General features: G+C 42.4%; 1 protein-coding gene across 1 annotated transcript; it reads left to right on the top strand.

Moving 5' to 3' along the window:
- Positions 1 to 3906: 3906 nt before the first annotated feature.
- Positions 3907 to 26970, top strand: LOC126234856 (uncharacterized). The gene is made up of 3 exons (XM_049943597.1): positions 3907 to 4084; positions 5593 to 6428; positions 26737 to 26970. The coding sequence occupies exons 1-3, from the start codon at positions 3907 to 3909 to the stop codon at positions 26968 to 26970; spliced, it is 1248 nt and encodes a 415-aa protein (XP_049799554.1).
- The last annotated feature ends 387 nt before the right edge of the window (positions 26971 to 27357 follow it).

Consider the following 27357-nt stretch of genomic DNA (forward strand, 5'->3'; position numbering starts at 1 on the left):
ACAGAAAATGTTCGACTGCTGCCCTGGCCAGCACATTCTCCAGATCTCTCACCAACTGAAAACGTCTGGTCAATGGTGGCCGAGGAACTGGCTCGCCACAATACGCCAGTCAATACTCTTGATGAACTGTGGTATCATGTTGAAGCTGCATAGGCAGCTGTACCTGTACACGTCATCCAAGTTCTGTTTCACTCAATGACCAGGCATATCAAGGCCGTTATTACGGGCAGAGGTGGTTGTTCCGGGTACTGATTTCTCAGGATCTATGCACCCAAATTGCGTGAAAATGTAGTCACATGTCAGTTCCAGTATAATATATTTGTCCAGTGAATCCCCTTTTGTCATCTGCATTTCTTCTTGCTGTAGCAATTTTGATGGCCAGTAGTGTAAATCGTATGGAACCCACCTGGGTCGCTATCGGGGGCCATCACCGCGTTAGCAAATCAGAGGCCCTTTATTTAGGCGAATAACGTGACCTAATTTCACATACCTCCACAAACTACCAACGAATTATTGAATCGCCGATAAGCAGAATCAGTGGTGTATTTCGTTACAAAGACGGACAAACAAGATATTAAGCTGTTGGTCACATCAGTATAGGACAGTAGGATGACCATTCTCCTAATTATAAAGATAACACAGCCTGTGTATCCGTATAGAGATTTCCAGCCATTAACAAAAACACATCCACGCTCACGCTGAAGTTGCAAAATAAGCTCTAACACAATATCTCAGAGTCAGTATTTCCGTAGTGCTTGCTTTCACCTTCACATCCACTAATACAAGAACGCAGAGGAACTATTTCCTTATTGCGTACTTTCTCCACATTCAAATTCAAATATAGGCTTGACTTGATAATGTCGCTTATCCCCCACAACAAAGTGGAAAAACTCTAATCTAACCGAGATACAGATCGCCTACACACGGGTGGCTTTGAAGCTACACTTCTTCAGCAGTTTCTTTGGCATAAAATAACCAGTCCTGAATTACAATATACCGTAGCCATCACTGCTACCGATCGAGGTGCCCCAGTAGCACACCGGACTCGCATTCTGGAGGACGACGGTTCAAACACGCGTCCGGCCGTCCTGATTTAGGTTTTCCATGATTTCACTAAATCACTTCAGGCAGAAGCCGGGTGGTTCCTTTGAAAGGGCACGGTCGACTTCCTTCCCCGTTCTTCCGTAATCCGAAGGGACCGATGACCTCGCTGCTTGGCCCCTTCCCCCAAATCAACCAACCAACCATTACTGCTTTCGTAAAAGTCTATGTTCCCATACAAATCACTTGACGCTCTTAGCCCCACAAAGTGCGATCAGATTTATCACAGATCGGCGTAAATATCTTTCAAACAAGTCGATAACAATCTCACGGAATTTTCCTAAACGAGTGTAGCGTTTGCCGGCCGTTGTGACCGAGTGGTTCTAGGCGCTTCAGTCCGGAACCGCGCTGCTGCTAGGGTCGCAGGTTCGAATCCTGCCTCGGGCATGGATGCGTGTGATGTCCTTGGGTTAGTTAGGTTTAAGTAGTTCTAAGTCTAGGGGACTGATTACCTCAGATGTTATGCCGCATAGTGCTTAGAGCCATTTTTTGACTGTAGCGTTTGACTCAAAACCTGCCGTGTCAGTCCGGTTATCAACCAACAACGACTAACTAGTTTCTCATTGGACAAATCAAGAATAATCATGAACAGACCTAGCAAGCTTATTCTCCATTTTAACAATAGTTGGTTTTCCTTTACGACTGTCGTTGGATCCTTGTGGTAGCAAGCCGCAACTCTGCAGTCTTTCGTGCGTAGTAAACTTGACGGCCTTTTACCGGATTCTGCTGCTCAGATATTTTCAGACGACATTTTCTACATTTTACAAAAGTACATATAAGAACATTTCTCAAACAACTCATTAAACAACCGTTTCCTCTAATAATAGCAATTTTCGATAATAAGACGAGGTGACACCTACTAGTAATGCAGATTTAACACAACATAAATTTTAGCGCATTACATCGTTTGAAGTCTTCTTACTGATATGATGCGACACGACATGATTTCCTATCTTGGGAAATCTCTTTATTTCTTAACACTTTCAATAAAGTTTCTCTCTTGTATGATGGATTTATTCTACATATACTTCGTACTCTCTCATGCTCCCTCTAACAGCAAGATAAAGTGGAAATTACTCCCTCATGACACTTGCCATTTTATCCTGTATTTTCTACTCATTAGTGTTATCCACTTTATATTTCATCATTTAATCGGAGGACCTCATGTCAACGTACCTGGTTCTCCCACACTCGACGATTCACTTATATACAATAAAATACTTCACATGTTTGTCCTCAGGAATTCTTTCCTCAAATTTAGGGCCATTTTTGATGCTAGCACACATAATTCAGGGTGAAATTCCGTCTTCGCCCATCCTAGTCTACTCCTTACATACATATTGCTTCTTTCTTCATGCGTCACTTTTCTTCCAAAATAGCAAGACACTCTCACTTCGTCTACTTCATTGTCCCAAATTTTTATTTTACATTCATCCCTAAACTCATTTCTGAATCGCCTCATTTCTTCCTACTTTTTTGGTTTATTCTCCATCCGCTGTCTGCACACTTTACCTGTTAATCAAGCTTAACAGGTTACATAATTCTTTCTCATTTTCGCAGAGTCTCTTCAGCGAATTTTTATGCAAACTTTATTCGATATCCCTCGATGATAGCTTGAACAATAATGGAGAAATACTGTACCATTATCGTATGACTTATTTAGTTAGAGCTTTTCTCTTCTACTGTCATTGTTCCTAGCACCTAAATATATTACTCCTCTTTCCCTGTAACTTGCACCTATTTCTTTCAAACATCATCCGCTATTCTACTTTGCCAATTGCTTTTCCTAGATAAATGGATCTTATGATGGTGTCTTGTTTTTTTTACGTCTTGCCTCAGTTTTCAAGTGTAATTTCAGAACTCACTCCCCGCTGCCTCCACTTCCCCTATAGTGATACTGATCACCTTCTAAGACTTATTCAGTTTTCTTTTCCGTTCTTCTGTAGGTTATTATTGCCGGCAACTTGGAAGCATGACCTGATAAGCAGACTGTGCGACAGTTCTCTCATTTATTTTTGGGACTGTATTGATTATATTCCTCCGTAATCGTATACCTAATGTGACAGACGCTCTACACATTAACCTGAATAATAATTTGTCACTTTCCTCATATTTTAGGACTACTGAAGGGCTGAATGTTATCAATAATTCCTGTAGTGTTACTCTCCTAGTTCGTTTGTCCGGTGGCGCTGACAAATAACTTAGGAGGGTGTTTCAAGATAACTTAGGAGCTACTTTATTTGCAACGTTCTATATATTAAAACATCGATGGTGTCCCTGATACCGTTTGCCCTCAACTTTTTTTTATGTGGCGCCTACTTGACGTGGGTAGCCAATTAGTGCACGAGACTAAATTATACTGCTTGGTTTAGCTACCATGAAAGCAAGCAATGAATCTCTTAGAGTTCCACCAGCTGTGGGAACCAGATGGGCAGAAGTGCTAGAAATAGCGGCACTTGGCTCCCGTCGACAGGAAGTGCTGAGCGGAGCAGCAACGTAACGCCGCTTTCACACTATACGGTTTTGACCGTACGGCAAAAAGCCGTACGGCTGTAGGTGTGAAGAAATGTATGGCGCCTTTCACATTATACGGCGACGGCAAAATGCCGCTGCCGTGCCGTGCTGCAGCCGTGTCTTGCCACTACAACAGACGGTCGCCGTACGGCAAGTTCGACAACAGTGGCCTACGTGACTAAGTGCATGCTTTCACACTGGACGGTTTTGAGCCGTACGGCGTCGACTAGTTCGTTGTAGTGTCGTTTTATTCATTTGTGTTTATTCTTGTTTACTGAAAAGTGTAGAAGAATGGATGAAATTGATACTGAACTTTTGATAACCTTGGTGGAAGTAAGACCTGTTCTGTGGGACAAAACTCTAGATGCGTATAGAGATCGTATTGCTACAAAGAATGCTTGGCGGGAAGTTTGCGTAGCACTGAAGCAAGATTTTGATGAGATGGAAGACAAAGATAAAAATGCGTTTGGTAAGTATTTATTTAATATATTAATATTACATTTAATACGTTTTAAACAGTTTTTATTTAACGTTATAAATTTTATTCTAAAAGTAAATCGTTTGTTTATAAGTAAATTACTGCTACCAGTCACGTTTTTTTTGTTTTGTTTATATTTTGCACGACGCGTTTCGGGAAATAATTCCCATCCTTAAGTGCGTTTTTCTCTAAGTTTTCATCATGTGTGGTGTCTTTTTATGTGTCAGGTCTTGCATTCTGTTTTCTTTACTGTAATTTATAAGAGAAACACGCACAAGACCTCACAAATAAAAAAACACTACACATAATGAAAACTTAGAGAAAAAAACGCACTTGAAGATCGGAATTATTTCCCGAAACGCGTCGTGCAAAATATAAACAAAACGATTAAAAACGTGAGTGGTAGCAGTAATTTATTTATAAAGAAAACTATTTACTATACAGTCGCAGGCTTTCACAAACAATCTACAAAAAGGAAAAGGCTTGTTAATTTATATCTTTGACATCTGCCATGACACGCTTCCAGCATTTGTCATAAAATATTTACAAAGAGTGTTCCTTATGGCGTTGGCTGTCAGTCCTCCTCTTATGTTGGCATCTTGGGCTAAGTCTTCCAAACCAGTGAAGGATGTGGTGTCTTCAATTATAAATCCATCTCTCTGACGTACAAAATTGTGTAAAACAATGCAAGCTTTAACCATTTTTACTGCAAAATCTGGATGAACATTTAAAGGTCGGTGAAACAACCGCCACTTATTGGTGAGGATGCCAAAAGCACATTCCACATACCTCCTTGCTCTGCACAAACGGTAATTAAATACACGTTTCTCAACTGTCAAGTTTGTTCCCCCAAAAGGCCGGAGCAAATGCGTGTGTAGGCCAAATGCTGCGTCTCCCACGAAGAAGTAGGGTACTTTTGGACCTTCCGTACCAGGCAGACATTGGACGTCTGGAAATTCCAGGGAATTACTTTCTATTGACTTCCATAAACTGGACCGTCTGAACACTGAAGAGTCACAGTCTTTGCCATAACTTCCTACGTCGACATAAATGAACCTGTAGTTGGAATCCGCTACAGCCATCAGAACCACAGAAAAGTATTCTTTGTAATTGAAGTACATTGATCCGCTATTAAATGGGGCAGTAAGACGGATATGTTTTCCATCCACCGCTCCTAAGCAGTGGGGGAAATTAGCAGTACGTTCAAATCCAGCCGCTATTGATTCCCATACCTCTTTGGTCGGTCTTTGTATACATTCTTCCCGCAGTGATGACCAAATTGCTGTGCATACATCATTAACCACTTTACTTGCTGTAGAAATCCCAATTCTGTACTGGAAATGTAAGTCAGTGAAGGAACAACCGCTTGCCAGATACCTGAACAAAACGAAAAAAAATCAGTGACATTTAGTTTGCAGTGGACATTTTTTGTTACAGTTTTGCTTTTTTCTATACAAAATTAAAATGTTTTCATACAGTTTTGTTTTCTTTTGATGTAGGTATAGAAGTAATACGGAGGTGGACCAATCTACGAGACTCCTTTGTGAAGTCAAACATAAAAATTCAAGCTGCGAAAAAAAGTGGCTCAGCAGCAAAGAAAATGAAAAAGTATGTATATTCTGATCAGCTGCAGTTTCTAAAAAAGCTGTATGATGCTCGAGAGACGGAGGACAGTTTTCAATCGGAACGCACCGCCAGACTGGAAGAAGATATAGAAACGCAGGGCTCCGTCGAAAATACTGAGAATGTTTCTGGGCCATTTGATACAGCACCCACACAACAAACATCCAAAAGCGAGTGCCATACAAACAGAAAACATAGAAAACCTGATGCAATCGAAATGAAAATATTACGAGCTCTGGAAGAAGACAAACCTTGCAGCAAAATGTCATTTTTACTTAGTCTGAAGCCTCATCTGGAAAAATTTGATGAACAGGATTATCTTCAGTTTCAGATGGGAGTCCTCAAAGTTATAGAAAATATATATGAAAGGAGAAATATATTGACAGCTCAACCTCCTCCATTTACCCATTACACACCTCCCATGCCCTATAATAATAGATTTCAAGCTTATTCTTATTCACCTATGGAAAATGCTGCTCCAATATCCTCTTACCATACGCATCAGATTCGTCCTCCTCCAGCTGCACCAAACCCAACTACTTTTCTCGAACAACCATTACAGACTTCTCAAGGTCGCAGTTCTTATCAACGAATTAATAAAGTGCCACCACCATACCCTTCGCCTTCCACAAGTAGCCATGAAGGCCCACCATCAACAACGCAGTTCTACAACGTTTTTGCAGAGAGCCTGTCGCCACAAAGTGACAGTACAGTCAGTCCTGCTACAAACTCTTTGGTTTCAACTGCTGATATTGATATTGACTTTTCTACTTCATAATCTGAGCGTAATAAAAATGTAAAACACAAATAAATAAGTAAATAAACAGAACTAGTTTTTATGTATTAAATTACCTTAACGTGATAGCCAGCATTTGAACAGGTTGGATGCAATTGCGGAATTGTGTGTTTTGTCGTTGTAACACATCCTTTAGTTTTCTATGTAATTCGTCAAACGAGGTAATAGACATTCGGAAATAGTTAAAGAATTTATTTCCGTCGTTCCTCAAATCTTCAAAGAGTGTATAAAATAAACCCACTTCGTCTCTTCTCTGGTTAATGGGGTGTACCCACAAAAGACGACCTTTTCTTTTGCGGCGACGATGAAGCAACCACAAAGCAACAACTCGTTTACGGTTCATCTTGATACACACATTAAGCAAACTGAATAGACACCAACAACTGGTCACGTCAAAAAGCCGTGTAATGTGAAAGCAACACAGGCACGGCTAAAACTCGTACGGCTTTTTGCCGTACGGTCAAAACCGTATAGTGTGAAAGCGGCCTAAGACTCGTATGAGAAGCAGCTGGGAGCATCTGCTGTCTGTTGGCTTGGGATAGCCGCCAATGGCCCCTCTGCCTGCCAAAGCAGCGTCAGAAGAGGCACGGTTCCTGTCGTGACGGCACCGCAGCCCACTAAGGAGCAGCTGAATGGGCCACTCACACAGTCGCAGAGTTCTTTACCGTGTGGCGGCGTCATCTACACCACTTACCTTATGTTTCTCACTGACCATAATTTACTACTATTATGGAGCATTACTGTTCAGCTTAAAAAACTTTTGTGTGATGGAGAAAGGCATACAGCCTACGTACCATGCTGTTGTTGTTGTTGTTGTTGTTGTTGTGGTCTTCAGTCCTGAGACTGGTTTGATGCAGCTCTCCATGCCACTCTATCCTGTGCAAGCTTCTTCATCTCCCAGTACCTACTGCAACCTACATTTCGAAAGCTTCTATTCTCTTCTTGTCCAAACTAGTTATCGTCCATGTTTCACTTCCATACATGGCTACACTCCATACAATTACTTTCAGAAACGACTTCCTGACACTTAAATCTATACTCGATGTTAACAAATTTCTCTTCTTCAGAAACGATTTCCTTGCCATTGCCAGTCTACATTTTATATCCTCTCTACATCGACCATCATCAGTTATTTTACTCCCTAAATAGCAAAACTCCTTTACTACTTTAAGTGTCTCATTTCCTAATCTAATTCCCTCAGCATCACCCAATTTAATTTGACTGCATTCCATTATCCTCGTTTTGCTTTTGTTGATGTTCATCTTATATCCTCCTTTCAAGACACTGTCCATTCCGTTCAACTGCTCTTCCAAGTCCTTTGCTGTCTCTGACAGAATTACAATGTCATCGGCGAACCTCAAAGTTTTTACTTCTTCTCCATGAATTTTAATACCTACTCCGAATTTTTCTTTTGTTTCCTTTACTGCTTGCTCAATATACAGATTGAATAACATCGGGGAGCGGCTACAACCCTGTCTCACTCCTTTCCCAACCACTGCTTCCCTTTCATACCCCTCGACTCTTATAACTGCCATCTGGTTTCTGTACAAATTGTAAATAGCCTTTCGCTCCCTGTATTTTACCCCCACCACCTTCAGAATTTGAAAGAGAGTATTCCAGTTAACATTGTCAAAAGCTTTCTCTAAGTCTACAAATGCTAGAAACGTAGGTTTGCCTTTTCTTAATCTTTCTTCTAAGATAAGTCGTAAGGTTAGTATTGCCTCCCGTGTTCCAACATTTCTACGGAATCCAAACTGATCTTCCCCGAGGTCCGCTTCTACCAGTTTTTCCATGCTATAAAACAGTTAATTCATAAAGACTTGCATTCTTATAGCTTTTATTACGAACTAGTGTGTATACACTTGAGGTGACGGAAGTCAAAAGATAGCGGTAGTATCTCGTACACAAGGTGTAAAATGGTAGCGCATTGGCGCAGCTGTTAATTGTACTCACAAGGGAACCTCCCCATCGCACCCCCCTCAGATTTAGTTATAAGTTGGCACAGTGGATAGGCGTTGATAAACTGAACACAGATCAATTGAGAAAACAGGAAGAAGTTGTGTGGAACTGTGAAAAAATAAGCAAAATATACAAACTGAGTAGTCCAGGGGTTGCATAGGCAACATCATGGACAAAATGAACTCAGGAGCGTCGTGGTCCCGTGGTAGCGTGAGCAGCTGCTGAACGAGAGGTCCTTGGTTCAAGTCTTCCCTCGAGTGAAAATTTTATTTTCTTTATTTTTGCATAGTTATTATCTGTCCGTTCATTCATTGACGTCTTTGTTCACTGTAGTAAGTTTAGTGTCTGTATTTTGCGACCGCACCGCAAAACCGTGCGATTAGTAGACGAAAGGACGTTCCTCTCCAATGGGAACCGAAAACATTTGATCGCAAGGTCATAGGTCAACCGATTCCTCCACAGGAAAACACATCTGATATATTCTATACGACACTGGTGACGGCATGTGCGTCACATGACTGGAATATGTTGTCGACCCACCTAACTTGTACACTTGGCGAAGGGGTAAAAAGATACTTCTACCTTGCCCGATTTAGGTTTTCTTGTGGATGTGATAATCACTCCCAAAAAAGTGATGAAAACATAAGAGTTTGTCACATAAACTGAAAATAAAAAATTAAATTTTTCACTCGATTGAAGATTTGAACCAAGGACCTTTCGTTCCGCAGCTGCTCACGTTACCACGATACCACGGCGCTCCTGCGTACCCGGTGTCCTTGACGTTGCCTATCTTCCCGTGAACTACTCAGTTTGTACATTTTGCTTATTTTTTCACAGTTCCATACAACTTCTTCGATTTTTCTCAATTCATCTGTTTTCAGTTTTTCAAGGCTTATCCACTCTGCCAACTTATAACTAAATCTGAGGGGGGTGCGATGGGGAGGTTCCCTTGTCAGGTGATTCGTGTGAAAGTGTTTCCGGCGTGATTAGAGCTGAACGACGAAAATTAATAGACTTTGAACGTGGAATGGTAGTTGGAGCAATATGCATGGGGCATTTCATTTCGCAAATCGTTAGGAAATTCAATATTCCGAGATCCATAGTTTCAAGAGTGTGCCAAGAAATCAAATTTCAGGCGTTACCTCTCACCACGGACAACGCAGTGGCCAACGGTCTTCACTTAACGAACGAGAGCAGGGGAGTTATCAGTGGCAACAAAAATTGTGGGACGTAAGACAAACGTATCCGTCAGGACAGTGCGGCAAAATTTTCTTTATGGTCTAAGGCAGTAGAGGATCATTGCGAGTGCCTTTGCTAACAGCAGTACATCGCCTGCAGCGCCTCTCCTGGTCTCGCGACCATATCGGTTGTACCCTAGACGGCTGGAAAACCGTGGTCCGGCCAGACGAGTCCCAATTTCGGTTGGTAAGAGCTGGAGAGTGGCGTAAACGAAACCACGGACCCACGTTGTCAAAAAGACAGTGTGCAAGCTGGTGGTCGCTCGATAATGGTGTGGGCCGTGTTTACATGGAAAGGGCTGCATACTCTCGTCCTACTGAACCGATCACTGATCGATAATGACCGTTTACAGTCATTCATGGACTTCATGTTCCCAAACAACGATAGACTTTTTATGGTTGGAATTCCGCCACGTCACCGGACCACAATTGTTAGCAATTGCTTTGAAGAACATTCTGGACAATTCGAGCGAATGATTTGGCCGTCCAGATCACCCGAAATGTATCCCATCGATTATTTACGAGACGTAGTCGAGAAGTCAGTTCGTGCGCAACATTCTACACTGGCAACACTGTTGCAATTACGGACGGATATAGAGGCAGCATGGCTAAGTATTTCTACAGTGGATTTCCCACGACCTGTTGAGTCCCTCCCACTTCGAGCTGTTTCACTACAACGGGAAATAAAGAGGTCCGACATAATATTAGGAGCTTTCCCATGACTTTTGTCACCGCAGTGTACATGGCACTACGATAAACTCTATATTACACAGTGCTGCGGTTTGTCGCCCCCAACAGTTGTAAACCATCTTTGAATGTGACAGAAATGTGGACGTGGCCCCATCTTGATGAGGACCACTTTGATAATACACCAACCTCGTGTGATATGCACAAATTAGAAATACTTACATTCAGCTTCTGCAGTGAGGTTGTTATGCCGTTACCACCCCAAATAAAGATATACGGGTGTAGCCGGATTTATATCTGTACTTAATTCGTATGCATGTATACAAAGACAGAAATTTAAGTCGAATAGTCCAGTCATACGATAACTGAGCACAAAAACAAGTGCCTAACATGTACTTTAATCAAAGAAAACTGAAAGAAACTGTGTGTAATTTGTTTCCCAAAATAACACCCTTTACGAACAGTTGGATGCTAATGTGTTAAGTTTACTGAACAAAAGTAAAACTCGTGCGCTACAAAACTCATTTATAACAAGTTCACAACCGTGAAATCTTCTTTAATAACGGTAGAATATGCCCTCTACCGTGTGCAACGGTTTTTACATAATGCAAAGTAATTTGTTAACATACTGTATTTTCAACAATCAGTATTTGCATTACTTTTCCAATTTAACAGTGAAACCACACTTCATGGTTATTTACATTCATTTCCGCTGACCTAACTATTGCTGCTTGAAAACTAGGTCTTTTTAAATTATGTCAGTAAACGCACTAAATCCGAAAAATAAAGTCGGCAACTCTCAATATGAAAAGCAAACACAATGCAATATATTTATCAAATCAGAAGTACAAATAAATAAAAATCGTCAAATGTATTTGATACCACGATGTATCTTTCAATTGGATATTGGGAAACGGTACACTGCAAAACCTATATCCCCCATTACTTTCAGGCAATAAGTCAATTAACTGTTTATTTTTTTAACAAAACATTGGTCATTAGGATACTATACAACATTCAGGAAAAGCGAGTGAAATTATTAATATTGCGTACAAATACACAGCACTACAAGTACAGAATACTCGGAAATCAGTAGAAACAGATTTATGACCCCGACCAGATATTAACATCCTGGGTTTATGACAAGTTCGAATTACAGGTGAAGTTACACAAAATTAACCTTCTAAAATCGGAACTGTTGGTATGAACTTTCTGTAGCTCAATCTACCTATGATATTTTGTCTTACTATATATGACGCCACTGGTATGATGGCGGAGGTACCTAATCCTAGAATAGTGAAGTGTTAAGAATATCATAAAATGTTAGTATGAAAGACAGAATGCAGAACTGACACTGTGCAAAAAATTACTAAACGACATTTAGTATGCAAAAATATAAACATATCTGTTTGCAGTGGGACATTGTGTTATACCAAATACTGGCAAATCTTTGGGTTTTGCAGCCAATAATGTTCTTTTTGTTTTCTTACTTATTTAAGCATACGTAATCTACAGCTACATTTACGTGATTACTCTGCTATTCACAATAAAGTGCCTGACAGAGGGTTCAATGAATCACGTTCAAGCTGTCTCTCTGCCGTTCCTCTCTCGAACGGCGCGAGGGAAAAACGAGCACTGTAAAATTTCATAAGAAGATCCCGTCGCAACGAAAAACGCCTTTGTTTTAATGATTGCCACTCTAGTTCAAGTATCAGTCTGTGGCACTATCTTCCCTATTACGCGATAGTACAAAAAGAGCCACCCTTCTTGTACTTATTCGATGTCATCCGTCAGTCCCACCTGACGCGGATCCCACACCGCACAGCAATACCCCAGAATAAGGCGGACAAGCGTAGTGTAAGCAGTCTTTTTGGTAGACCTGTTGCACCTTCTAAGTGTTCTGCCAATGAATCGCAGTTTTTGGTTTGCTCTACCCACAACATTATCTATGTGAGCGTTCCAATTTAGGTTATTTGTAATTGTAATACCTAAGTATTTAGTTGAATTTACAGCCTTAATACTTGTGTGACGTACTGCGTAATCGAAATATAGAGAATTTCTTTTAGTAATCATGTGAATAACTTCACACTTTTCTTTAGTCAAGGAAAACTTCAAATGGTTCAAATGGTTCTGAGCACTATGGGACTTAACATCTGTGGTCATCAGTCCCCTAGAACCTAGAACTACGTAAACCTAACTAACCTAAGGACATCACACACACCCATGCCCGAGGCAGGATTCGAACCTGCGACCGTAGCAGTCGCCAAGGATAACTGTCGCAATTCGCACCGTACAGATACCTTATCTAAATCATTTTGCAATTCATTTTGGTCATCTGATGATTTTACAAGACGGTAAATGACAGCATCACCTGCTAACAATCTAATACCACTACTCAGATTGTCTCCTATGTCGGCAATATATATCAGGACCAACAGAGGGCCTATAACACTTCCTTGGGGAACGCCGGATATTACTTCTGTTTTACCCGATGAATTTCTGTCTATTACTGCGAACTGCGACCTCTCTGACAGGAAATCGAGAATCCAGTCGCACAGTTGAGGCGATATTACATAGGCACGCAGTTTCGTTAGAAGACGCTTGTGAGGAACGGTGTGGAAAGCCTTCTGGAAATCTTAAAATATGGAATCAATTTGACATCCCCTGTCGATAGCACTCATTATTCACGAGTATAAAGAGCTAGTTGTGTTTCACAAGAACGATGTTTTCAAAAAATGGTTCAAATGGCTCTGAGCACTATGGGACTTAACTTCTAAGGTCATCAGTCCCCTAGAACTTAGAACTACTTAATCCTAACTTAACCTAAGGACATCACACACATCCAAGCCCGAGGCAGGACTCGAACCTGCGACAGTAGCGGTCGCGCCGTTACAGACTGTAGCGCCTAGAGCCGCTCGGCCACCCCGGCTCGCCGATGTTTTCAGAATCAGTGCTAACTATGTGTCAATAAATCGTTTTCTTCGAGGTAATTCATAATATTCGAATACAATATATGTTCCAAGACCCTACTGCAAATCGACGTTATTGATATGGGCCTGTAATTCAGCGGTTTACTCCCATTTGCCTTTTTGGGTATTCGTGTGACTTGAGCAATTTTCAAGTCTTTAGGAACGGAACTTTCTGTGAGTGAGTGAGCGGTTGTATATAACTGCTAAATGTGGAGGTAATGTATCAGCATACTCTGAAAGGAAACTGACTGGTATACAATGTAGACCGGAGGACTTGCCTTTATTATGTGATTTAAGCTGCTTTGCTTCACTGAGATTATCTACTTCTATGTTTCTCATCTTGGCAGTTGTTCTAGATTCGTCTTCTTTGGTGATGGAGTTTCGGAAAAACGAGTTTAATAACTCTGCTTTAGTGGCACTGTCATCAGTGACTTCACCGTTGTTATCGCGCAGTGAAGGCATTGATTGCGTCTTGCCACTAGCGTGCTTTATGTGTGACCACAATCTCTTTTGGTTTTCTGTCAGATTCGAGACAGTTTGGTTGTGGAAATTATTAAAAGCATCTCGATTGAAGTACGTGCTATATTTTGAACTTCTGCAAAACTTTGGCAATCTCGGGGTTTTGCGTTCTTTTAATGTAGGCATGCTTTTTTCGTTGCTTCTGCAACCAAGATCTGACCCGTTTTGTGTTCCATGAGAGATCAGTACCATCACTTATTAATCTATGTGGTATATATCTCTCAATTGCTGTCGATACTATCTCTTTGAAATCATTCCACGTCTTTTCTACGCTTATGTGATCAGATCGGAAGAAGTGTAGACTGTCTGTTAAAAAGGCGTTAAGAGCATTTTTATCAGCCTTTTTAGATAGATATACTTTTCTTTTCTTTTTGATGGTTGCAGGTGTGACGGTATTCAGCCTTGTTTTCGCTAATCCCTGTATTCACAATGATACTCCCTACTTGTCCAGGATTATTTGCTGCTAAGAGGTCAAGTATGCAATTTGCAATCATTTACGCTTCGAGTGGCCTCATGAACTAACTGCTGAAAATAATTTTCTGAGAAAACATTTAGTTCAATTTCGGATGGCGTTTTATTTCTGGCGCCGACTTTAAACGTATAATTTTTTCAGCACGTCGAGGGTAGATTGAAGTTACCACCGACTACAAATGTATGAGTGGGGTACCTATTTGAAATGAGACTCAAGTTTTCTTTGAACTGTTCAGCAACTATAGCTTCTGAGTCAGCATTCGGTAAAGCGATCCAATTAATCGTTTAGTCCGATTGTCAAGTATAACCTCTACCCATACTATTTCACAGAAACTATCAGTTTCACTTCAAGGTAAACCACTTCTGACAGCAATAAATACTCCACCACCAACTGTGTTAAATCTATCCTTTCTGAACACTGTTAGGTCGTTTGAAAAAAATTCGGTACAACTTATTTGCGGCTTTAGCCAGCTTTCCGTACCTATAACTATTTGAGCTTCGGTGTTTTCTATTAGGGCTTGGAGCTCTCTCTCTTTCTTTCCCAACACAGCTGCGACAACTTACAACTACAATACCGATCGCTTCTACAACTACCTTACTCTGTTTTACCGGCCGCCTTTTAGACGGACGCCGTTTCTGTGTTTTCCTGAGACCCTCTAACCTAAAAAACCGCCCAGTCCCTTCCACACAGTCCCCGCTACCCGTGTAGCCGCTTCCTGTGTGTGGTGGACTCTTGACCTATTAAGCGGAACCCGGAACCCCACCACTCGATGACGCAAGTCAAGGAATCTACAGCATACACTGTCACAGAACCGCCTGAGCCTCTGATTCAGACCCTTCCACTCAGCTCTGCACCATAGGACCACAGTAGGTTCTGTCGACGATGCTGCAAGATGGTGAGCTCCGCCTTAATTTTGCAAGCAAGACTTGCAGTATTTAGCATTTCCGCTAACCGCTCGAACTAGAGAGAATCTTCTCCGATCCAAAACGACACATGCCATTGGTACCAACATGGGCCACCACCTGCAGTTGGCTGCACCCTGGACTCTTCATGGCACGCAGAAGCACCATTTCCACATCTGTAATGACTTCCCCCGGTATGCACACAGAATACATGCTGGCTTCCTTCCCCTTCTAGGTAGCCATGTTGTTAAGGGGCCACATCATGCGCCTAACATTGGAGCTCCCAACTACCAGCAAACCCACCTTTGTTAATGCCCAGACCTTGTGGGTCGATAACTTCCTCTGGAACATGGTGGACGACTACATACGGCTCAGACTGCGTTAGCCACAGATAAGGCCCGTAACATGTTCGGCCCCTCTGAATGTCTTTCGCTGCCTGCCCGACTTTGGAAGCCAGACTGGCAGTCTTTACCATTTACGCTAACCGCTCGAACCAGAAAGAATCTCCTCCGATCTCTCGACCACAGGTGAGGGACCAACCTCAGTGCAGGCAGTATCCGGGGCGGTTACAGCAGTGGACCAATTGGGGGACACGTGGGATGTGCTCGACGTCCCTCACATACCTGCGTCCGAGCCCCCCCCCCCCCCGCACCCCCCCCCCACACACACACACAGTGATGCCCCTTGGCAGCACCCTCAAGCTGTGTGAGGAAGCCAACACAGCTTTGAGCTGTGAGCGTAGGGTCAACAATTCAGCTCGCATCTGTACACAGCAATCACATTTCCTATCCGTTACTGAAGTCGCTAATGTTTGAAGCTCGTAAAAATGTGTAATAAATGGTGAACTAGTCTTGTTAGCAGCAGGAACTCGCGGTGCGCTCTCACTGACTGCCTAACTGACTCTGCAGGTTATGTTTACAATGTTTTTGTAATGATGATTTATGTGGGATTTTGTGTATTTCAGTGTGTCTAGCCGAACCCCGTCGAACTTCCCGATGCATCGTTTGTTTCATAGTTATTTTTTTTTTTTAGATTTTTGTCTCATTGTTTAGCCAGATGTGTGTATATCTTTCCCATACCTAAAAAGTTCTAATATTCTACTTTTTCCGACATGTGAAGAAAATAATAGCAACAGTGAAGTTATAGTTTCGATAAATTTATTGTCTCTTTCACACAACTTCTTTAGGTGTTCCAAGGAAAAAAAAAAAAACCTGCCCCTTCGTGTAAAAAATGTGAAACACGTCGCACAGCACCATTACCTTCTCTTACTTTTTAGCCATAACCCGTACATGTTTAATATTCCGAGTAATATCGCTTCCCAACACAGTGTTGTCATCCGTACTACGTAATTCACCTGTTCCGCACCTGTACCATATGCTGAATTTACGATGTTCTCACAGGTCTGCTTTTCTGAAAACAAGTTCTTCGAGATGCCGATAAATTAATGCTCCCCAATTGTGGGATGGAATTTTGCTACGCAGTTTATCAATATCCAGCGGTTCCCCTCGTGCGGTAAAATATAAAAATATCTCGTACCTTAAACAGATTTACCTTTTACGTAAAGGATGCAAAAGCAAGCACATGCTTCAGTGAACGCTTCATAGAAAATTGCACCCATCAAAACTCCGTTCAGCTCGGTTTTGTGCGATGTGTGCCGTAATTTAAATATTACAACAGCAGATCTGCAAATTCTGCATAGCTGACCGCATGAAGCTAGCGTAGACGTAGTAATACATTATTCTCGTAAGTAGTATACGTTCAGTTGCATCGTATCGAAAGCAAATGTCTGGCAGCATCTAGACTCTATGCAATCACTGTACACAACACGTCTATGAAAAAAATGTATGTCACATGAAATCGAAACTCTGTACTCTCCTCCAAACAATAGTAAATACTCTGAATTAAACATGTTAAGAACTCAAATGCACTCGTTGTCTATGGCTAGCGTCATTGATTAGTAATCAAAACGTCGTCGGTCCCGAATTCGTCACCCACCAGCCATTAAATTTTGATAAGTAATCGGCATCGGTGGCATAAGACTTCCGGCGTAAGAAGTCACACTCATTCAGCCAACGGCATTGACAAAGAGGGCGGAGGAGCGGAGAGATGTTCAGGGTGACTCTCTTGTTCTTGGGCTGCGAAACTGGCCCTAGAGGTGGAAGAATCAGCAGTGATCGACTGAATGAGAATGCAGAAGACAATGGAAACCACTGCATTAAAGACAGATAACGTTTATTCACAGGACATGTGCCCTGTAATTGAAAAAGTGTGATGATGATCTCTTCTTGGCAAAAGATTCCGGAATAGTGCCCCATTCAGATCTCCTGGAGGGGACTGCCAAGGGGGAGGAGACAATGAGAAAAATATTGAATGACCAACGAAAGGATAATGTTCTACGAGCCGGTGCGTGGAATGTCAGAAACTTGAAAGTGGCAGGGAAGCTAGAATATCTGAAAAGGGAAATGCAAGGGCTAAATCTAGATATAGAATGGATCAGTGAAGTTAAATCGAAAGAAGACAAGGATTACTGACCAGATGAGTTTTGGGTAGTATCAACAGCATCACAAAATGGTATAGCACGAGTAGGATTAGTTGTGAATAGAAGGTAGGCAAAGAGTGTGTTACTGTGAACAGTTCAGTGATAGCGATGTTCTTGTCAGAATGGATAGCAAACCATCACCGACAACGATCGGGTATACATGACGATGTCGTCGTAAGTTGAAGATAAGATAGAGAAAGTGTATGAGGATACTGAAAGGGTAATACAGCATGTACAGGGAGATGAATATCTAGTAGTCATTGGGGAGTGGAATGAAGTTGTAGGGGAAGGAGTAGAAGAAAGGGTTACGGGAGAATAAGCGCTTGAGACAAGGAATGAGAGATGAGAAACACTAATTGAGTTCTGTAATAAATTTCAGGTAGTAATAACGAATACTCTGTTGAAGAATCACAGGAGGAGTAGGTATACAAGCATGGAAAATGTAATGAACAATCTACTGAGTGGAGATTATGGATAGATAGTAAATGTAAAAAAGGCGAAAGTAATGAGAAGTAGTAGAAATGAGGACAGTGAGAAACTTAACATCAGAACTGCTGGTCACGAAGTAGATGAAGTAAAGGAATTCTACTATTTAGGTGGTAAAATAACTAATGACGGACAGAGCAAGGAGCACATCAAAAGCACTGGCGAAAAGGGCATTCCTGGCCGAAAGAAGTCTACTAGCATCAAACATAGGCCTTAATCTGAGGAAGAAATTTCTGAGATCGTACGACTGGAACGCAGCATTGTGTGGTAGTGAAAAATGGACTGCGGGAAAACCGGAACAGAAGAGAATCGAAGGATGTGAGACGTCGTGTTACTGACGAATGTAGAACATTAGGTTGATTGATAAGATAAGGAATGAGGAGGTTCTGCGTAGGGCTGGAGAAGAAAGGAATATGTGGGAAACACTGGCAAGGAGAAGGGACAGGATGATAGGATATCTGTTAAGGTATCACGGAATGACTTCCATGGTACTAGAGGTAGTTGTAGAGGGCAAAAACTGTAGACGAAGACAGAGATTAGAATACATCCAGAAAATAATTGAGGGCGTACGTTGCAAGTGTTAGTGTGCTATGAAGAGGTTGACACAGGAGAGAATTTCGTGGCGGGTTGCATCAAACCAATCACAAGACTGATGACTCAAAAACAGAAAAAGTAAACTATATTATAAACGTAAGAACGCACAATTCACTAGCGACAGACATGTTTCTGGGAACAAACGAGTAGCCTACAACGACAAGAGTTCAATATTTGTCAGACCGCTTGCTAGTACTAATATTCGGTGTGAGACTTTTTAGGACCAAATCATCTTCTTCGTCCCGAAATAGTTTACAGACTTCCCATGTAACCTTCAGATGGTTTCCATCTGACAAGATCGCCTTAAACTCGTTGAGGGTGTCCCATTATGGAAGTTTAATATTCAGAGTTATGACAGAAACGATCATTCGAGGCAAATGTGCCCAGTGAACATACTGTCTAAAACGTATACCTTACCAGCTGTGAGCTCTTCTTCACCTTCGATACTGCAAACAAATATCTGTTACTGGAACCTCTTTGCTATGAACCAAATTAAGAAAAAGTTGTCTAGAAAACATGAGCTCTAAAAAGCATACGTTAAGAGCAATGAGTACTTGTGTAATAGAAGAGATGTTTCACAGCAGCAAAGATGAACAAATACTCAGAGCTCTTAAGGTATGCACTCAAGAGCCCATGTTTACTGGACATATTTTTCTTGTTTTGGTCTATACTACATAATTATGACACATGGAAAACTATACAATAGAAGAGATCAGTTTCACAGTAACGAAAATGGAGAAGTGCTCCTATGAATTTTAGAGCCCATGTTTCCTACAATTTTTGCTTCCAATGATCGTTGCTGTCAATCCACGAATAGTGACCATTCGTCCTGACACACCCTTTATGTTTCTGACGGACAACAGAATTAATTAACGGAATTTGTATTCAAAACATTTAGACTAAGGCTGAAGTAATCGACTTCACAGCGTTTCTTACTCTCTCTTGCTTCACTATCGAAAAAATTATTTTAATTTATTTCCTTTGGAATTTAGAGTCTTTATTCGTTTTAGAAATACTTTCATTTATATTAATGGATCTTGGTACTCATTTGCTCCACGTTTCTTTCTCTTGTTCTCCAGGACCTGTAGTCCACCACTGCTTTGTTTTTAAATCTGACATCTGAAAACTGAAACGCTAACCGCCATGCGGCAATGCCGCAACGCTCGTTTTGTAGCATCTTTCATTGTTTTTTCTGGGCTTTGCATTTCCTCAGTTTTTTATGTATGGTGATGCATAATGGTTATTATTTCTTACGTTGTCATCTACATAATACCGTAACTAATTAATCATCCTAAGTAGGTGAGAGTTGGTAGTTGTTCGTAGACTATGTTTTTAACTATTGTAATCATGGTCATCTTCTCCTAACCTACGTTGATCTGTGTTCGTTTGACCTGAGTTCCGTATAACTTCACGCATTTCACTTACACATCTACTCCTGAAGCTAATCTAATTTACTTTTATCTTTTTCAAAACTGTAGCCATGCTATGAGAAATTGGTTTAGAGACGAATTTTATTCATCCCCGCCCATTTCAGTAGGACGTCGATAAGGTCATATTCCAAAGTTAGGGAATACAGAGCATCACTATCTCAATACTTTATTACTTGAGATGTGTTTTGGTCGTGTCCAAAATGGTTCAAATGGCTCTGAGCACTATGGGACTTAACACCTGAGGTTTCAGTCCCCTAGAACTTAGAACTACTTAAACCTAACTAACCTAAGGACATCACACACATCAATGCCCGAGGCAGGATTCGAACCAGCGACCGTAGTAGTCATGCGGTTCCGGACTGAGCGCCTAGAACCGCTAGTCTGCCGCGGCCGGCGTCTCCATTATAGTTGTGGAAGAAATGGTGTTCAGTTCATTTGCAAATATCACGACTTTCTTCCGTTTCAGGGTACAAGATTTTGCACGACTGACAAAGTATGGCATAACTGTTCGCACGTTATGTACCTCGTTTTAAAAATGTACATAATTTTACTCACCATGAAACTCTGTAACTGAAGAATTAACTGTATATGTTCATACATTATACAGCAGTTAAATATGAAGAACTCGTAATATTTCTAAACGCTGCACCAAACACAACCTCATATCTCACAACAACAGAATAGTACAAAATACCGGAAACTGCTCATGTGATTCTAAATCGGTCACTCGATTGAAACACTGACCAGAAACATCACGAGTACATAGGGACATCTTGTGTCCCTAGGTACACTATCTTTCAAGTAAAACCCTCTCAGCAGGTAATATGGCCCCACGCCGAACTATCTGGTTTGAATTCTTATTGTGAGAGAACTTTTCCGCAGTGAAGGGAGATCACATGTTATTGGCTATTGCAGTTATAGGACCTTCGTATAGGAATGTTCAGCTGGGCAGCCTGCTTTATGAGAGAGAACGTTTTATGTCGGCAATACATTTTAGCATCTGTCATCCCTTGATTTCACTCTCAAAACAGCAGTAAGTGAATCCACACATGACAGTGATCTACGCGGTATAGATAAGCACGTGAAATTTCATGATATGGCAGGATAAGGGAACAGTAAACCACATCCACTACAACATGGTTCAGGACGATCATGTGTTATTCTTACAATGGGACAAACACATTAGCCTTCCAACCTTAACACGGAAATAAGATATCCCATATTTAATGTATAGGAACATTTAACCCTGGTTTATGCAACAAACATTCGTACCTCTGTAATCCTTGAGACAATAACCCCGGTAGAAAAAGTTTCGGCACTGAATAGTGTAAGCAGAATGGCAGCGTGTACACAATGTGATATGCTATTATCTGATGGCACTGAGAGCCACACAGTACAGTTATCTCTTGTCCACTCCTGTGATCAGAACGCCCGACAAGGCATGTTATTTTCCGAAGGCCTGCTGTTACGCTGTGAACCGTATCGAGTGGCATCAATGCGGCCTGTTTGTTGAAACAGCTGTCCTATTTTGGCGGGTCGATTGCCTTCCGAGAACCGCGCGTGGCATTCCAGTTTATCCTACCAGTGACTGGGTCGATCGCGTGGACGCTATTTAAACCGCGACACAACTCTGCCTCAGTACGTAACGGTGGCTTCTGGGCTAACACAGTGGGAGCGTGACACTGACAAAGTCGGGATGTATGTCACCGTTTGCTGAATGGCTTATAAATGGTTAGCAGCATAACAGTCGCTGTAACGCAAGGAATTGTATAATATGATAAATACTATCCTAATGTAGCAGGAAAAGTGAAAATCAATAGACAACAGCGTATTGGCTTACTACCACATGAAAGTAATTGATACCAATTCGAGGTTTCCACTAATCTGGTATTGTCAGTATAGGTTGTAAAACGGGGCATTTTGTACTTATTTTTTATGTGATACACAGTTATAAATCTTATAACCGTAATTATCTACTGCACAAGCTACAATCTGTGGCTTCCTTTGAATAAAATATGGAGTAGTAAAAATTACGATGGATTAGCAACAATAGAACCACCCCTCCTCCCACCTTTAGTGTTCTATTGTTAATAACAGGAAGTATTTCAGAATAAAGCGTTGACCTTGCAGAGGACTGTGCACTTTTTGGAACTTCCTGACAGATCGAAACTATCTACCAAACCCTGACACGAATCTGGAACCTTGCCTTTCGCGGTACTCGCGTTTACCGACTGAGATACTCTGCTGCGCTATTCACGAGCGGTGTAGGCACAGGTAAATAAGCGGGACGGCGAATAATTGTAACTTACACCGAATTACACGAAGAGATCAATTTCTGTTCTGTTATACTGGAATCGATAAGCACTGGAAATAGTAATACGCTAAGGTACTATTGTGACGCCCCACAAAACACTTTGTTACGTCACATGGTTGACACACACGCTATGTTTCGTACAGAAGGTGAGTCACATGTAACAATAATAACAAAGTTCTACACTATTTTGTGTGAAATGCCAATACATAGGTTAATGTTCTGATGTAATATATCTCATGGGGCAGGCCAGGGTGGCCGAGCGGTTCAAGACACTACAGTCCGGAACCGCGCGACCGCTACGGTCGCAAGTTCGAATCCTGCCTCGGGCATGGATGTGTGTGATGTCCTTAGATTAGTTAGTTTTAAGTAGTTCTAGGGGACTGATGACCTCAGAAGTTCAGTCCAATAGTGCTCAGAGCCATTTGTTTTATCTCATGGGCTGAGGAATGAAAGCTGTGTACCACGCTTACACCTGATTTTATACTGCTAACACACAATATCGCCTGATATCGGCTTGCAGAAACAACATAAGAGTGCGAAGATATCAAATTACTCCCACTTACACTGAGGTGGCAAGGGTCATGGAAAAGCGATATGCACACGTACAGATGGAAGCATTATCACGTATACTCGTCATAAAAGAGCACTCCATTGACGGAGCTGTCATTTGTACTCACGTGATTCATGTTTTTGGTTATGAATTGTAGATTAAAACTGAAGAAACTGCAAAAAGGTGGGAATTTAAGGAGATGGGACCTGGATAAACTGACAAAACCAGAGGTTGTAGAGAGTTTCAGGGAGAGCATAAGGGAACAATTGACAAGAATGGGGGAAAGAAATACAGTAGAGGAGGATGGGTAGCTTTGAGGGATGAAGTAGTGAAGGCAGCAGAGAACCAAGTAGGAGAAAAGACGAGGGCTAGTAGAAATACTTGAGTAACAGAAGAAATTTTGAATTTAATTGATGAAAGGAGAAAATATAAAAATGCAGTAAAACGAATACAAACGTCTCAAAAATGAGATCGACAGGAAGTGCAAAATGGCTAAGCAGGGATGGCTAGAGGACAATTTAAGGATGTAGAGGCTTATCTCACTAGGGGTCAGATAGATACTGCCTACAGGAAAATTAAAGAGACCTTTGGAGAAAAGAGAACCACTTGTATGAATATCAAGCGCTCAGATGGAAACCCAGTTCTAAGCAAATGAAGGGAAAGCAGAAAGGTGGAAGGAGTATATAGAGGGTCTATACACGGGCGATGTCCTTGAGGACAATATTAAGGAAATGGAAAAGGATGTAGATGAAGATGAAATCGGAGATATGATACTGCGTGAAGAGTTCGACAGAGCACTGAAAGACCTGAGTCGAAACAAAGATCCCGGAGTCGACAACATTCCATTAGAACTACTGACAGCCTTGGGAGAGCCAGTCCTGACAAAACTCTACCATCTGGTGAGCAAGATGTATGAGACAGGCGAAATACCTTCAGACTTCAAGAAAAATACCCTTACACGTCAATCCGCTCGATACAATTTGAAACGAGATTCGTCTGAGCAGGCACCGTGGTTCCAGTCATCAACAGTACAATGTCACTGTTGACGGACCCAGTGACGCGTAAAGCTTTGTGTCGTGCAGTCATCAAAGGTACACGATTGGCCCTTCGGTTCCGAAAGTCCATATCGATGATCACAGAATGAAGGCTTTCACGGCAGGTGTTGTCATCCATCACTTAACACTTCCGGGCTGAGATGCTGTGGTCCATACGTAAGACTCTCCCCTGACGTTTCGCCTTCGACTGCGGAAGGCATCGTCCGAGGACAATCGGCGCACTGCGACAAGAGCGCGAGTGGGTGCCGTATATATAAGACATCCAGAGGGCGCCGCTGTCAATCACGTGACGTTGGCTGTGTTATGATCTCTGATATTGCCAACCCTCTCAATTGAAATTAATCGATTGTTGCTACAAAGTTGACATCCACATCTTATCCAGCTTAATGCCTTCATCTTTTCTATTAAAATTATTGCAGTGTTTGGCGATCTCAATGGCCTCTCTGTACATTCGCGCATAATAATGAGACGTCTTTGCTGTGACGGTCGTCTCACTAAACTATATTTCATGATCACCTTCCTGAAACACATGCTCCGCTACAGCCGATTTATCAGTATGTCCATATCGATGATGTTTCGTTGAATGGTTCGCACTCTGACGCTTGTTGATGGCTCAGCATTGAAATCTGCAGCAATCTGCGGAACGGTTGCACTTCTGTCACGTCGAACGATTATCATCAGTCGTCGTTGGTCCCGTTCATGCAAAATATTTTTCAGGCGCCGCGATGTCGAAGATTTGATGTTTTTCCGGATTCCTGATATTAACGGTACACTCGCGAAATTGTCGTACGGGAAAATCCCCACTTCACCTTCTCATCGCTCGTGCGCCGACTGTAACATCACGTTGAAACGCACTTAAATCGCAATAACCTGCCACTGTAGCAGCAGTAACCTATCTAACAATTGTGCCGGACACTTGTCTTATATAGGCGTTGTCGACCGCAGAGCGGTATTCTGCTTGTTTACATATCTCTGTATTTGACTACACATGCCTATACCAGTTTCTTTGGAGCTTCAATGTAAAATGACGTGTTCTTTCGTTATAAGCATTTGTTTGCGTATACCTCTACCTCTCACGCCTTGTACTTGATTCACTACTGAATGCACGAGGGTGAGCCAAATGAAAAGCTTAAATATTTTTTTAAATATTATTTATTGTGCAGAAGTGGTATAAAGCTGTATCACTTTTCAACATAATCTCCACCACGCTCAATGCAAGTCCTCCAGCGGTTATAGAGTTAAAATCCTTTAGAAGAAATTCTTTTGGTAGTCAGCGCAACCACTCATGCACCGCGTAGCGTACCTCTTCACCAGAACGTAACTTCTTTCCTCCCATTGCGTCTTTGAGTGCTCCAAACACATGGAAATCACTTGGGGCAAGGTCTGGTGAGTATGGTGGATGGCGAAGACACTCAAAATGCAGGTCTGTGATCGTTGCAACTGTTATACGGGCAGTGTGGGGTCTTGTATTGTCATGTTACAAAAGGACACCTGATGACAGCAATCCACGTCACTTTCATTTGATTGCAGGCCGCAGATGATTTTTTTTTTTTTTTTTTTTTGGGAGATCTGTGTATGATACACTGGTGATAGCGGTCCCTCTAGGCATGTAATGCTCCAAAATGACGCCTTTTTCGTCCCAAAAGGGAGTCAGCATAACCTTCCCTGCTGATGGTTCTGTTCGAAAGTTCTTTGGTTATGGTGATGAGGAATGGCGCCATTCCTTGCTCGCTCTCTTCGTTTCCGGTTGGTGAATCCAGGTTTCGTCCGCAATAAGAATTCTTGCAAGGAAGCCATCACCTTCTCGTTCAAAGCGCCGAAGAAGTTCTTCACAAGCATAAACACGTCGTTCTCTCATTTCAGGAGTCAGCTGCCGTGGCAACCATCTTGCAAACAGTTTGTGAAACTGGAGCACATCATGCACAATGTGGTGTGCTGACCCACGACTAATCGGTAAACATGCTGTAGTTTCATTCAGTGTCACTCGGCGGTTGTCCTTCGCTATGGCTTCAACTGCTGCACTGTTCTGAGGAGTCAAAACTCGTTGTGCCTGACCTGGACGAGGAGCATCTTCCACTGAAGTCACACCATTTTCCATCTTCCTACTCCATTCGTAGACCTGCTGCTGTGACAAACATGCATCACCGTATTCAACCTTCATTTGCCGATGAATTTCAATAGGTTTCACACCGTCACTACGCAAAAACCGAATAGCAGAACGCTGTTCTTCCCTTGTGCAAGTCGCAAGTGGGGCGGCCATTTTTGTGCTGATACTGCGGCGGTATGTGTGCATCTGCACTATGCTGCCACCTACAGGCCATTCTGCACGCTGTTGGTAGCACGCATACCAACTTACAGGATAGCGGCGCGGCATTTCGATTCGTTATTACAAATTTAAGGTTTGGATTTGACTCACCCTCGTATTGTGGTCATCGCTTCTCCGGTGTACAGTTTGGAAATAGAAACGCCTACGCCCGTTTTTAAGCCGAGCACACGCGGTACAAGTGCAGCGGCGACTGGCGGCGGAGTGGGAGCATAAAACGAGCCGCCGAGTCGCCTTGAGTGTGGGAGGCGCGCCGCGGCTGAGGTCAGCGGTGGGCGACCGTGAGGCGGGCGGCACCCGGACGGAGTGCGCAGCGGGTCGCGACCCGGACTCCAGACCCGGACTCCAGGCCCAGCTGCCTGCGTCCAGGCACCCGGCACCTGAGGGCGGCCGCGGCACAACGGCCAATACGCAAACTTAGCAACGCAGGGTTCCCCGACGGGCTCGTACGTCTCATACACTCATATCTCACGGACAGGAGTTTCAACACCGACGTGCATGGCAAACAATCGACACGACATGGTATCCAGGCAGGAGTACCCCAAGGAACCATCCTTGGGCCCTTAATGTTTAACCTCTACATGAACGACCTCCCAGCTACACACAACACGACGGTGGTAATCTACGCGGATGACACCGCCATCCTTGCGCAAGATTGGAAGCCGTCTAACATTAACTCACGACTACAGACTGCACTCAGAACGGCGGAGCCTTGGCTGGTGAAATGGCGTGTTAGAGTAAACGTCGACAAGTGCGAGGCCGTTCTGTTCACTAGAAGACCGAAGCAACTGCGCAAACATCAGCACTG

This window comes from Schistocerca nitens, chromosome 2, assembly GCF_023898315.1.
Source record: "Schistocerca nitens isolate TAMUIC-IGC-003100 chromosome 2, iqSchNite1.1, whole genome shotgun sequence".
Taxonomy (NCBI): Eukaryota; Metazoa; Arthropoda; class Insecta; order Orthoptera; family Acrididae; genus Schistocerca; species Schistocerca nitens.